At 35.8% G+C, this 15,602-nt stretch overlaps 1 protein-coding gene across 1 annotated transcript; it reads left to right on the top strand.

The window, feature by feature from the left end:
* Window positions 1–206: 206 nt before the first annotated feature.
* On the top strand, window positions 207–3,622 carry LOC306888327 (pygopus homolog 1-like; the record flags this gene model as incomplete). The annotated part of the gene is made up of 3 exons (XM_079446543.1): window positions 207–260; window positions 1,226–1,291; window positions 2,507–3,622. The coding sequence occupies 3 exons, from the start codon at window positions 207–209 to the stop codon at window positions 3,467–3,469; spliced, it is 1,083 nt and encodes a 360-aa protein (XP_079302669.1). The 3' UTR covers window positions 3,470–3,622.
* Window positions 3,623–15,602: the final 11,980 nt, after the last annotated feature.

Here is a 15,602-nt window from a genome sequence, read left to right on the forward strand (position 1 = left end):
GGAATACTTCAAATGGCTCATGAATATTAATAGCGACGCCTTCGTCATAGTATGAATAATAAATGCGCCTCCCGGTCGCCGCCGCCGTGATTGCAGCGAAACGGAGGAAGAACGAGACGAGTTGACTACAATCACTCTTTATAACATCAAAGTTACACCATTTCCCCTTTCCTTCCGTGAGTTTGAGTCATGTGAGGGAGCCTGTAATGTCCACAGAGCAGGAGAAAGATTCATTCTCTCTAAAACGAAACCGAGGTAACGTGGATTTTCCGTGTTTTTGAGGCTTGATTCGGTGTCTGTCGTAATTACCGGAGCCACAGCAGCAGGCCTTCAGGCCTTTACTGACAGCGACATAACCAGAGAAAATCATACCAAAGTTTGTTTATTAAATGTGCTTCAATGGAGCATGCAACAGTCAAACTGGCCCTCAAATGTTTATTAACGCAAAAATCACAAAAGTTACAGTGAATAAGACTTAAAACATAAACATACATTTGTGTGTGAATGCATAAATGTAACAAAAGCAGTTTGCAATGAGACAGAAATATTCAATGTGCATTTATAAATTTTAATTTAAGTATTTTTAGTAGATCAAATCAAACTAAATGAAGAGAAATGTTTCTTTGGCAACTAGCTGAAGTAAAATAACATTTAACTTTCAGTCAACCTTTATTTTATTTCAAGTAACAGAAATATTTTTTCCCCCTCCTTTATAGTTTTAGTTAATAACCATGCAGTGCTGCTGCCGTGATATGGTTTATTTGGGCTTATTTTCTGAGAATGGACTGTAATGAAACATGCACAACACTGAAAATTAATCTTGAAATGTGAATTTTTGTAGCATTTTCAGCAAACACTTTAAGACACTAATATGCAATCTAAATTGAAGTTTTGTAACTTTTGTCTACTAGCTTTGAACTTTTTCATCTATATGCTAATTTACTAGTGAAAGTTGATGAAATAAATATGCACTTTTAAAATGCACAGTCTTATGAGAATGTTTTATTTTTTTTTTGATGACACTGTGATGTAATCTAACGTAATCTAACGAGTCCTTTTCTAAATCAAACTCAGTAAGAAATCTGTTCAACTGTTTCTCAAGCCATTATATGGGGATGTTAAAATGAAGAGCTTATGTTTTATATATTGTGTCAGTGCTATAGACGTGATATGTTTCAGATGGAGCATAAATGATCATTTTATTTGATCTCAGTTTGTGATTTTTCCAGGAGGTGAAGGTGGGCTGCTGTTGGGAAGTCCAGAGAAAAAGAGACGCAAGTCAAGCACACAGGTACTATTTTCCCTTGAGTTTTCTTCATAGACATTTCAACACAAGTTTTCAACATGAATCACAATATTACCACATGCATTGCCAATCGTTTGAAATAGAAACAACAGAAATAAACAATATCAACTATTACATAAATATAGTTGATTTAAGTTTAAATGACACATGTTATTGCAAAATACATACAGCACCGTTCAAAAGTTTGGGGTCAGTAAGATTATTGTTAAAAGAAATTAATACTTTTATTCATCAAGGATGCATTAAATTGATCAAAAGTGACAAAGACATTGACAAAAGATTTCTATTTCAAATAAATGCTGTTCTTTTGAATTTACTATTTATCAAAATATGGGAAAAGTTTTTGGATTCCACTAAAATATGAAGCAGCACAACTCTAAACATTGATATAATCAGAAATGTTTATTGAGCAGCAAATGATTTCTGAAGATCATGTGACACTGAAGACTGGAGTAATGATGCTGGAAATACAGCTTTGATCACAGAAATAAATTACATTTTAACAGATATTAACAGAAAAATTATTAAATTATAATAATATTTTACAGTTTTTACTATATTTGTGCTCAAATATATGCATTCTTGGTGAGCAGAAGAGTCAAACACAACTTGCCTATTTTTGAACAGTAGAGTAGCTTTTCATCCTGTCTCAATGTGTTTAGGAAGTGAAGGAGGATCCAGAAGAAAAGAAAGACGCATATTAATATATCTCTAAATATGGGGGACAAAAGCTCTTTGTCAGATGCGTCAGAGCTTTATATGTGACCCTGGAGCACAAAACCAGTCATAAGGTTACATTTTTATAAATTGGCTTTTAATAAATAATCTTTCCATTGATGTATGGTTTGTTAGGATCAGACAATATTTGGCTGAAATGCAACTATTTGAAAATCTGGAATCTGAGGGTGCACAAAAATATTGAGAAAATCACCAAAATGAAGTTCTTAGCAATGCATATTACTGATCAAAAATTAAGTTTTGATATATTTATGGTAGGAAATTTACAAAATATCTTCAAGGAACATGATCTTTACTTAAAATCCTAATGATATTTGGCATAAAAGAGAAATGTATAATTTTGATCCATACAACGTATTGTTGGCTATTGCTACAGATATACCTGTGTTACTCATGACTGCTTTTGTGCTGCAGGGTCACTTATGAGCATTCAGGAGTGAAAATAAGTCTCTCTCTCGACAGGCGCCGTCCTTCTCTCCTCTGTCTGAATATGCGCCGCCTCCAAACCCGAGTGCGGATCACCTAATAGCCTCCAACCCTTTCGATGACAATTACAACTCTCCGTCCCTGAAGCCACCTGCCAACCCTTATTTTGGCCAGTCGCATTACCCAGGGTTCAGCGGCTATGGGCCGCCCAGGATGCCTTCTCCATATGCGGCTCCTCACCAGATGCGAAACCAGCCTCATCCGTTTTCCCAGAATCCCATGGGCTTCAACCGGTCACCAGGGTTTAATTACAGCGAAAACCCAAATTACAGGCAGCCGTTTAGCAGCAGCAACAACGTTATGCACTTCAGACCAAGTCCAGGAGAGCGAGTCAGTCTTCACAATCTGAACCAAAGAGCTAGTCCAGGTGGTCCGGTTTTCGGTCCAGAGGCAAAGATTTTGAGCCCAAATCTCTCTCAACAACTGAATAACTTCACGCAATCCAGCACGCCAACACCCAGACAGGACCCGAGCGAAACCGTGAACAAAAGCGTCCCCTCGCAAAACCAGAACTGTGACGAAAACGAGACTCAGGACGATAAGCTAAAGACGAAGAGCGGAGCGGGAAAACTCAACGGCGTCCTTCACGCCAACAACGAAGCCTTGAAGTCGCCACGACCCACAGACGCCCGCAGGCCCGGCAATAACGGCGCTTTGACCAATAATAAAGTTGTGAACAGAAGGAGCACTTCCTCTTCGTCCGAGCTGGTTTATCCGTGTGGCATATGCCTGAGCGAAGTGAACGATGACCAAGAGGCCATTCTGTGTGAAGCCTCGTGTCAGAAATGGTTCCACAAAGTTTGCACAGGAATGACCGAGACGGCGTACAATCTGCTGACGGCCGAGGCATCTGCGGTTTGGGGATGCGACGCTTGCATGGAGGACAAAGGAGCGCTGCTTAAGACACGAGAGGCATCGGACAATCATGAGCGTGACTGACAGCCACTGATGTCCCGATCATTCTGTTTGAACTTGATTGAGTTCCAAAGTTCTCCTTGTGTTTCTGCTCACCCAGAATGCTTTTCTATTGTTAAAAACAAATTTTTCAGTGAATCACAAAAGGAGCAAGTCATAGGGGTTTGGAACAACATGAGGGTGAGTAAGTGATGTGGTGGTTTCCCTTTTCTATGAAGAATCACTCTCAGAGTCTTGCCAGAAGATAGACTTTATTACAAAAAGAGAATAAAGCTGAGAAGTTTTCTGCAGAAAAGATCTGCAGAATGTTCTCTGTGTCCTCTTTAAATAGTTTTTCCTCTAGGCGTGTTCAGTACATTTCATACATGTGTTTTACCTTTTTCTGGTTATATTCCTTATATGTTCCCTCCCTAGAGAGAAGGGGCTCTTAGACGTGTTTAGTAAGGAAAGAGGCCCCCTTTGTATTTTTACATATGTTTCCTATCATGAGGGTCAGATTATAATGGAAGAACAACCTGACATATAACTGGCTAAATTCACATTAATTATACCTGATTAATTCATCTTTTGACTAAATCAAAAAATCTTCCAGTGATTTGAAATCAGTTTCAGAATGTTTGGGGTTGGTAAGATTCTTAAAAATATTTGAAAGAAGTTTCTTCTGCTCATCAAGGTTGCGTTTATTTAATAAAAAAATACACTAAAAATAGTGAAATATTATTATAATTTAAAATAGCTGTTTTCTATGTGAATATATGTTAAAATGTAATTTATTTCTGTGATGCGCAGCTGTATTTTCAGCATTACTCCAGTCTTCAGTGTCACATGATCTTCAGAAATCATTCTAATATACTGATTTACTGCTCAAGAAATATATATTTTTGTGGAAACTGTGATATATTTAATTTTTCAGGATTCTTTGATGAATAGAAAATTCTAAATAACAGCATTTACACATACATGCGTCTATATATTTAAGAAATATAGGTAATATTTATTTATCTTTATTAGTGCTGTCAAACGATTAATCGTGATTAATTGCATCCAAAATAAATGTTTTTGTTTGCATACTATATGTGTATGTACTCTGTATATTTATTATGTATATATAAATACACACACATGCATGTATACATTTAAGAAAAATGTTATGTTTATAGATTAAATATATTTATATAAATTATGTGAATATAAATGTAAATAGATGTAAATATTTTCAAAATATATACTGTATGTGTGTATTTATATACATAATAAATATACATAGTACACACACATTATGTAAACAAAAACATCTATTTTGGATGCGATTAACCAACAGGACTAATCTTTATATATATATATATATATATATATATATATGTGTGTATATATATGTGTGTGTGTGTGTTTATGTGTGTATATATAATATAAATCATATATAAATATTAGTATATATGTGTGTGTACATATTTCTTAAATATATACATGTACAATCAAACCAAAATGTATTCAGACACCTTCAACATTTCTCACATTATCACATTTTATTCTCTATAGTTTAGAAAATGGTAGTAAAATATGGCAAGAACCCTGAATTACATGTCAGTCCAAATTCATCTTGATAACGCCATCCTTCTGTTAGACGGTCTCACAAATGAATTGGGTTGAATAGCTGTCAGCTGTTTCATTTAAGAACACAATTAGATAATAACAATTTAGCTCAACCAATTACCAAGCAATGCTTCATTTAGTTCAGTCTGTGATGGAAAAGCATTGCATTAGCAATTAAAGGAAAAAAACATGCTCATGTCAAAATGTCTGAAGAGTTTTTGGGTATAATATGTCACAGTTTACTTTATTTTGCTCTCCTCACTTACATAAATGAACTATAGTGTCCTGCACCCACTAGAACAAACATGCAAAAAATATATCTGGTGTCTGAATCATTTGTGGCTTGTGTGTGTATTATTATATACATATAAATATATAAACACAATTTTATTTTGGATGTGATTAATGGATTTCAGAGCCCTATTATAATCTTTAGTGTCACTTATGATCAATGTGATGCATCCTTGATGAATAAAAGTATTAATTTCTTTAAAAAGAAAACAACATCTTACTGTCCCCAAACTTTTGAAATGTAGTGTATTTGTTTTTGGGTGAATTATTGCTGGTGTGGATCTCTAATGTAATGTCTTTAAATCCGGAGGTGTGTCTGTGCCTATGAAAGGGCCCTTCATTTCTTAATTTCTACAAATTTCATCTGTCCTGCAGAACCGACTCTTTCTGACAGTGGTTTCTTTATCATGCGTTTACTTCGAAGTGGTCGCATATCTTCCTTTGGTTCAGTTTGATCGATCTATGAAAACATAGTCACTTAATATCTGGGATTTTACTGATGATGGGTTTTTATACATTTTTTACATTACAGCTGTAACTCAAGTTAGTATCCAGGTTTCAGAGTAACTCAAAAACACAAGCGCTTCATTTTCTTTATACAGAACGATGTTCAATCTGTCAGATTACCAATACTCTGTGAGCTGAAGACGACGTGGTGCTCTAAACTTCACAAACACAGTTGATATGAGCTGAGCGGGTTTTGTAGATGCTGATCATTTAATAATTCACATGACTGGGTCTTTCCCATTGATTGTAGAGCATCATCATCATGTGTCTTGTGTAACTGTTGAGGGTACTAGCAGCATGTAGTTTAGCCTCAGTGAGCAATATGCCTGGATGTGCTGTATATTGCATTTTGTTTCTTCTCATTACTCTTTTTCAAACAGCTTGGCTCGTTGATTGTTTTATGATCAAATGAAGTGAAAATCTTGAATTAACAGAGCCAGAGAACAAGTTTAAATTTTGGATGCAATTGATACTTTTGTAAGTTTTGTTATCTGAGAGCTTTACTGGGTTTATGTGAGGGTTTTTTTTATTGAGGAGATGGAGGAGATTTGCTACTTGAAGACCTTATTTCAGGGCATGATGCATGAAAGAGCACAAAAAAAAAAAAAATCTATATATATATATAGTCAAAAACAAAAAGAAAAACAAACAAGAACATGTGCAGGTCATAATTCACTCTAAATTAAATTAAATTAAATTAAATTAAATTAAATTAAATTAAATTAAATTAAATTAAATTAAATTAAATTAAATTAGTAAATATTGCGTTACAGAAAAAAAAACATTGTAATACAAATTTGAATTAATTTAGTTAATTAAAAATTAATTTAAAAAAAGCTCTGTCTGGATGCATTACCTGAACATATTTTTGTTAGATTCACCCATGTATCATCTCAAATACATAACTTTAATTTTCTACATTTTTTTTTCCATTTAGTAGATTTTTAAATCCAGCTACATCCGTGTTGATTCAGTTTGGATTTGCTGTTGTAACGTTACACGTTCCCTTGTTTTGTGTGTCGCTCCTCAGAGAAGGTTTTCTTCCATTGAGTTAGGAAACACTGGCGTCGTGAATGTAATCTAAAGATGTCGTTGCATTGAGTAACAATGCCAATCACAAAACACACTCATCTGATTTAATTTAAGCAAGGTCATGTGAACAATCATAGAGTATTTCCTTGCCATTTATTAAAAAAGCACAAATTCATGACAATGTTCATGTTAGTGATAATGTGTCCGAAGGACAAAATAATGAAGGAACAATTATTGAATAATTGGCCACATTTGACTGTTGACCCCTGGTGCCTTACATTTGTTTTTGAATTTTTTAAACATGATATTCAGACCCTGAGCTGATGGCATTGTGCAGTGAATCATTTACACACTTATCAATATGACGTGAGAATACTAATTTTATAACAGGACAATGAATGTACGGAGCCAATAAACTGGGGTGGTGGTGGTGGTGCAGTGGATAAGACACATGCCTTTGGTGTGAGAGACCCGGGTTCGAATCCACTGTGAGACACCAATGTGTCCCTGAGCAAGACACTTAACCCCTAGTTGCTCCAGAGGCGTGCGACCTCTGACATATATAGCAATTGTAAGTCGCTTTGGATAAAAGTGTCAGCTAAATGAATAAATGTAAATGCAAACTGTAAATAACGACCAATATGAAGTGAATACATTTGTGGCATCCTCAAAACAAAGCTGGTACTGTTTACTGAATGTAAGTTAAGCTTCTCTTGTGTGTTGTAACTCATTTCTCATATTTCTCTGTCTTGTTTAATAGAAAAACCTTGGCAAAGCCATAATTCAAATGTAATATTCAACTGTTTCAGTTTCACTTCGAATTGTGTTTAATAGAACTGATTTTAAAAAGACATTTTTCTCCATGCAATGTCAATTAATTTTACTGAAGTGATGCACAGCTCTGATTTGTTTTATATGGAATAAAATTCACTCACAATAAGGTATAAAATTAATTCTAAACAACCGCTTTAGCAAAAATAGATAATTGTATGTTGTGCACTCTGAATTATTTATTTATTTTTTGGAGAGAATGATGAGTGCTATTCCCAGTGGTAATATTAAGCAAAAAAAAAAGAATTTTGTATAATATATATATATATATATATATATATATATATATATATATATATATATATATATGTATGTGCACAGTGCGATTATGGTTTTATTTATTTATTTTGAAGATGCATGCAATTCCCTGTGGTAATATTAAGCAGCACTTATAAATACATAATGTACATTACTGTGCATATAAAACAATACTATATGTACAATACTAAAAGAAGTCTGTTCTGCTCACCAAGACTGCAAAAAATCTGTAAAAACGTGAAATAATATTACTATTTAAAATAGCTGTTTTCTATATGAATTTATGGTCAAATATAATTTATTTCTGTGATCAAAGCTGAATTTTCAGCATCATTACTTCAGTCTTCAGAAATCATTCTAATATGCTGATTTGCTGCTCAGGAAAATTAAATCAGTTTAATATTTTGTGGAAACAAGATACATTTTATTTTTCAGGATTCTTTGATGAATAGAAAGTTCAGAAGAACAGCATTTGTTTGAAATATAAATCTTTTGTAACATTGTAAATGTTACTTTTGATCAATTTAATGCATCCTTTTTAAATAAAAGTATTAATTTCTTCCTGACCCCAAACTTTTGAATGATATGTACAGGTGCAGTACAACTATCTGAATGCGATTGCATTATATAACAAATTATCAAAGTGTCATTTATTAAAAACACAACATTAAATATCAGAATCACCTTTTTTCCTCTTTTCCTGCAGTAAATTTTTCATGGCAGGAAACTACCAGGCTGCCGTCAACGCTTATAATCTCTCCATAAAACTGAACAGGAAGATCCCGGCTTTATTTTCTAACCGAGCTGCCTGTCACCTCAAACTGAGAAATTAAATTCAATTCAAGTTTATTTGTATAGAGCTTTTTACGATACAAATCCTTGCAAAGCAGCTCTACAGGAAATTAAGTTTCCACAATATATTTATATATTGCAGAACCTTAATATATTTAACTTATGGCAAAATGTGGTAATTCTGTGTGTTGTCTGAGCGTTGGCATCCTCTGAGGTCCTCTGAGGGGTTGGCATCATCTTTTCTCAGGTGTTCGGTCATCTCAGATCATTTAAGGGTTGGATCCAGACTGAAGCTTCTGTCATTCCTAGTTACCACGGGATGTTAATCAACAGAGAAACAAATAGAGACATAATTAGCGTAGCTGCTGTTCCATCCAAGCAAAAATGATTCGTTCAACCCAAGCTAAAGAATAATAATAATGTACATTTGATCAGATATAACTGCAGTACAAGATTATAAGATGCATTATGTGAATGCTTGGCTAAAGAGATGTGTCTTTAATCTAGATTTAAACAGAGAGAGTGTGTCTGAAACCCCGAACGTTATCAGGAAGGCTATTCCAGAGTTTGGGAGCCAAATGTGAAAAAGCTCTACCTCCTTTAGTGGACTTTGCTATCCTAGGTACTACCAGAAGTCCAGAGTTTTGCGACCTTAGAGAGCGGGTTGGATTGTAGCGTGGTAGAAGACAAGTTAGGTACGCAGGAGCTAAACCATTTAGGGCCTTATAGGCAAGTAATAATATTTTGTAAATGATACGGAACTGAATAGGTAGCCAGTGCAGAGACTGTAAAATTGGGGTAATATGATCATATTTTCTTGACCTGGTAAGAACTCTAGCCGCTGCATTTTGGACTATCTGTAGCTTGTTTATTGAAGATGCAGGACGAGCAGCTAGCAGTGCATTACAATAGTCCAGTCTAGAGGTCATGAATGCATGAACTAGCTTTTCTGCATCAGAAACAGGGAGCATGCTTCAAAGCTTGGCAATGTTTCTAAGATGGAAGAATGATGTTTTGGGAAATATGATTTTCAAAGGACTAGTTGCTGTCTAATATAACACCCAGATTTTTTACTTTAGAGGACGTAACAGTACATCCGTCTAGTTAATCTAAGAGATTCTGTGTACTGTTTTTTGGTCCAATAAGTAATATCTCTGTCTTATCTGTGGCTATGCAACTCCATTCCCATCTTACTACTAATAATATTTATGAGAATTTTCAATCCGGTTTTCGCCCCCTTCACAGCACTGAAACAGCTCTCCTTAAAATAACAAATGACCTACTTGTAGCTTGTGATTCGGGTTTGCTCTCCATCCTTATTCTCCTTGATCTTACAGCAGCGTTTGATACTATCTCTCATTCCATCCTTCTTGACAGACTCTCCTATATTGGTTTAAGTAACATCCCCCTCGCCTGGTTTACTTCATATTTATCTGGTCGCACACAGTTTATTCAACTCAAATCCCATAGGTCTGACTCTTTTTCTGTATCTGCCGGTGTCCCTCAGGGCTCTGTCCTGGGACCCCTCCTTTTTATCATTTACATTCTTCCACTCGGTTATATATTCCGTAAATACAACATTCACTTTCACTGCTATGCCGATGACACCCAGCTCTACCTCTCCACTAAACCACTCAAGTTTTTCCCTCCATCCTCCCTTGCCCTCTGTTTACAAGAAATTCATTCCTGGTTTTCCGCTAATTTTCTTAAACTTAACAATTCCAAAACAGAATTCCTTCTCATAGGTACCCCATCCATTCTCTCCAAATACAAATGCTCTTCAATAGTCATTAATAACTTATCTGTTTTTCCTTCCCCTCAAGTTAAGAGCCTGGGCGTCATCCTCGATAGTACATTATCTTTTCGGTCACATATCAATACTATCACTCGATCTGCATATTTTCACTTACGTAATATCTCTCGTCTTCGTCCTTCACTCACCCCCCACACCACTGCTATCCTCGTGCACTCCCTCGTCACTTCCCGGATTGATTATTGCAATTCGCTTCTCTATGGTCTTCCTAATAAATCCCTCCAGAAACTGCAGCTCCTTCAAAACTCTGCAGCACGGATCGTAACTCAGACTCCGAACTTTTTCCATATCACTTCTACTTTGCAACAACTCCACTGGCTCCCCATAAAACAAAGAATTAACTTTAAAATACTCCTCATTACATTTATAGCACTTCATAGTCTGGCCCCTTCTTATATCTCGGATCTTCTTCATGTTGCTATTCCAGCTCGCACTCTTCGTTCTTCCTCTACTCTTCAGCTTTCTGTTCCACCCATTAAACTTGTGACCATGGGCCGCAGAGCATTTGGTTGCGCTGCTCCCCAGCTCTGGAATTCCCTCCCCCCAGATCTCCGTGCCATAGACTCTCTTCCGTTGTTCAAATCTAGACTCAAGACTTATCTGTTTCGTTTGTCTTACATCGATTAGTAATGTACTTACCTTGTCATGTTGCACCTTGTTTTAACTGTTACCTGCTCTGATGTTTTAAGTATATTTTCTTTATATTTTTGTTTATATTTTGTTTCGTTGTTCGATTTGTACAGTGTCCTTGGGTGTCCTGAAAGGCGCTTTCAAATAAAATGTATTATTATTATTATTATTATTATCTGAATTTAATAGGAGGAAATTATTGGTCATCCAATCTTTTTCATTTTTTACACAATCTATTAGCTTAGATAGTTGAGAAGTTTCATCTGGTCTTGTTGAGATATATAGTTGAGTATCATCAGCATAACAATGAAAACTAATCCTGTATTTTCTAATAATATTACCAAGAGGCAACATGTATATTGAAAATAGCAGAGGACCTAGGACAGATCCTTGTGGTACTCCATACTTTACTGGTGATAATTGAGATGACTCCCCATTTAAATGAACAAAGTGGCAGCGATCGGACAGGTAGGATCTAAACCATCTTAAAGCCTGTCCTTGAATACCAGTATAGTTTTGTAATCGATCTATGAGTGTGTCATGGTCTATAGTGTCGAACGCAGCACTAAGATCAAGTAATACTAGCAATGAGATGCAGCCTTGGTCTGAAGCAAGAAGCAAGTCATTTGTAATTTTAACAAGTGCAGTTTCTGTACTATGGTGAGGCCTGAAACCTGACTGAAATTCTTCATAGAGATCTTTTTTTTGCAAGAAGGAGCACAATTGAGCAGACACAACATTTTCTATAATTTTAGACATAAACGGAAGATTTGAAATGGGTCTGTAATTTGCCAGTTCATTAGAATCTAGTTGTGGTTTATTAATAAGAGGCTTAATAACCGCCAGCTTGAATGGTTTTGGGACGTGACCTAAAGATAACGATGAGTTAATAATATTAAGAAGCGGTTCTTCTGCTACGGGTAACAACTCTTTCAGTATTTAGTGGGTATAGGATCTAATAAACATGTTGTTGGTTTAGATGCACTGATAAGTTTATTTAGCTCTAGTTGGAATTTTAAAGACATCGTCATTTGATTTCTGATTCCCACACAACTCTGGTTCTCTTTGTAACTTCCTGAAATTCAGGAAGTATTTCACAACATCAATCTGATGATTTATTTAGGTCTTCAGGACTATCAGGCGGCTCTAGATATTGACCCACACAATGCAGCCCTGCAAGCTGATACAGACAAGATTCATGAGATCATACAAGGCACAACATGACCATATAGCTCCTGAAAAGCTAGGATCACGATTGCACCTGTAATCAGTGCAGAAATGTACATGAACATGTTGTGTTTAACACTGGTTTATAATATGAAACCACAAATAAAGACTGGTTACGCTAGAGAAATGTTTTCATTCATTTTCCCAATAAAACCACATTTGGCTCTTGGAATGGATGTTTATTGCGGTCACATGCACAATGCTGGAAGTACATCAATTGCCTTATGTAATTGCAGATAAAACAAAACAAGTCCTTGATCTTGAGTTAATGATGAATAGAATCGGTTGCAGAACATATACTCAGTCTGAAGACTCAAACAGGACAAACACTTTTGAAAGCATACAATAGTCTCTTATAGATGCAAATGAGAATGTAAATGATTAACTGATGGATATAGTAATAAGAATAATAAAAGGAAAAGTCATAATAAAAACACCCATCCCATTCTGTAAAGGTTCTCTCATTAATATTGTTCAGCCTATCTATTAAATGGTTTAGGGCTGCCGTCCTCGTTATATATCTGGCCAGTAATCCAGTTTATAACGTCCTTGTCATACCTCGCTAGATCCTCAGGTTTAGTATCAGAACTAGTCCCACGTAACTTCTTCCAATCACCCCACTCCATACACCTTTTTCTTGAAATCACCACCAAAATTGCCTTTCTAGAAACACCACGGAATTGCCCAGTTGGAGGAACATGTGTTTCACAGCTGAATCCATAATCATTCCATGTATCGCCATTCAGATAATAAGCAACATTACTCAGAGTCGTTGTTATTGGATCGTTTTCAAGAAACAGCTGATATGCCAACTCCCACCATGCTTCACCCACTTCATCCAGGGTCCCCCAACTTGTCATCTGTTGAAAAACCAGAAATTAAAACGAGTGTGCTCCGTTAAAGCTGGGGCTGTTTTTAACTCAAGATGCCTTAAGGAGATACCAACCATGATCATAACGGATATGCAGATTGATATCTAAAAGTTTTAGATTTTTTTATTCTTTTCACTAACATTTGAAGCCTGAAGTAAGAAATAAACAATATCAATAAAAGAAAAGTTAAGTTAGATTGACTTCCCATGGCGTGTTGAATTAGAACATTCTGTCCAACTATAGCCTAAGTGTCTAAATAATATAAAATACATTATATATGTAAACAAGTATTTGTTAACTAGCCTATTTATTGCAGTTACGCAATCAACCAACTTTGCATGCGTGGTGGATAGCACAAAAGACCATTTTACAAAAATAAACATTTAAGCAAACAAAAAAATAAATAAATAAAGAGGGAACATGACCACTTCAACCCCCCCAATGTTCAAACCAACACTACGCCCTTGAGCCGAGATATAACAAAAACAAACATCAGTTTTCTAATTCAACGTGTATTAAAACGCCATCTTAGTGCCGAATTCAATTCTTCATGATACCAATAAAGGAGCTTTATTTTAAAGAGTGTTACGTATGCTGAAAAACTTACTGTTTGTACGAAGTCCTGTGATTTCCTGTAAAAGATGAGTGTTGATGAAGAGCTGCTGCAGTTGTGTTTTATGAGAAGTACAGAATTGTGTAGTAGAGTATGGGCGGTAGTAAATTACCACGCCCTGTAGAATCTCCGTGTAGCTATGATAATGTGAAACAAGATCTTCTGCCAGTGCTGATGTACGTCCTGTATCATATTCAAGTATGAGTAATATCACACAAAGTACAGTCTGGCAACGTACAGGCTTTATGTACAAAGCTTGCGTGTTCATCCCATGAGATGAGTTTTTCCAGTCAAGTTCTTCCACACTGACTCAATCAGTCATTTAATTTTTAACCGTGTCTTATACACAGAGACACTGTCATATTAGAATAGAAAAATACATATAGTTGTATGTACATATGTTTAAACTGTATTTATCTGTATCTGAACGTGTTTAATGTTAACTGTATGCACCAAGGGTCTGAGAGTAATGCAATTTCAATTCTCTGTATGTATGTACTGTACATGTGGAAGAATTGACAATAAAGCTGACTTGAACTTGAACTTGAAAAAGGTGCTATAGAATAAGCAGCACACAATTCCCTAGAATATCATTATATGCTTAAACATTAAGATTTGTACTCATAGAAATGACTAAAGTAGTCAGACATGTTCATTAGAAGGGGGTGCCAATACTTTTGGCAATATAGTGTATTTTAATTGTCAAGAGTGTGTGCTGCTGCTGCAGGAGCAAAACTAGTAGAAGCCTGCCAGTTGGACCTATAAATCCATTGATGCAATATTATATATTCACCACTAGATGCTACTATTGGACAAACCACAGCATAATTTCATGCTACTCTTCCTTATCCTGAATCTTCAAGTAAAGATGTCCAGAGGACAAATCAGTTTTAGATTGCTTGTGGATTATTGTGATGTTTTAATCAGCTCTCATTCTGACGGCACCCATTCACTGCAGAGCATCCATTCCTGAGCAAGTGATGCAATGCTACATTTCTCCAAACCTGATGAAGAAACAAACTCATCTACATCTTGGATGGGCTGAGGGTAAAGATATTTTCAGCAAATTTAGATTTTTGGGTGAGCTATTCCTTTAAATCAACTACAACTGTCAAGTTTAACATCATAAGCTCATGTTAAGTAAAGTAACTATTCCAGGACATTATTAAATGACCCTTTGTAACATAAAACGCATGTTCTGTTAACACATCAAGAACATATTTTATTTAATAAGGTCATTGTTACATCTGGTACAGTCAGTCTCAGGTGCCATATCATCAAACAGACACAATACTGGACAAGGTTAAAAAGATCAATTAACAACAACACAAGACCTGTCTTGAGTGAATGATCAGAAGTTGTTCTCAAATAAGGGATGCAAAAGGGTTTAGTCACTCTCCCTTAAACTGTGTGTTGTAATTTGGGATATACACATAGCGGTGGTCCAAGATGGTGTTAAAGGAGTTGTCCTGGAACATCCCGCACAATCCAAGGTGCTGGGAGAAGCTCTGGGATATGGGGTGATAGGAACAGGGCGAGGACTCAAACGTGGGTGATCGAGCGCCGTAGTCGCTGGATGTCGTTTTATACATCAGGTCCTGAGATCTGGACAGCGCTGGGTCTTCAGACGACGTGTGAGATCCTGGTTTGATCATGCATGGATTTCCAGGATTAGCCCCATGCTCCGGATTCGACATT

This window comes from Barbus barbus (assembly GCF_936440315.1).
Source record: "Barbus barbus genome assembly, chromosome: 22".
In the NCBI taxonomy this organism is placed as follows: domain Eukaryota; kingdom Metazoa; phylum Chordata; class Actinopteri; order Cypriniformes; family Cyprinidae; genus Barbus; species Barbus barbus.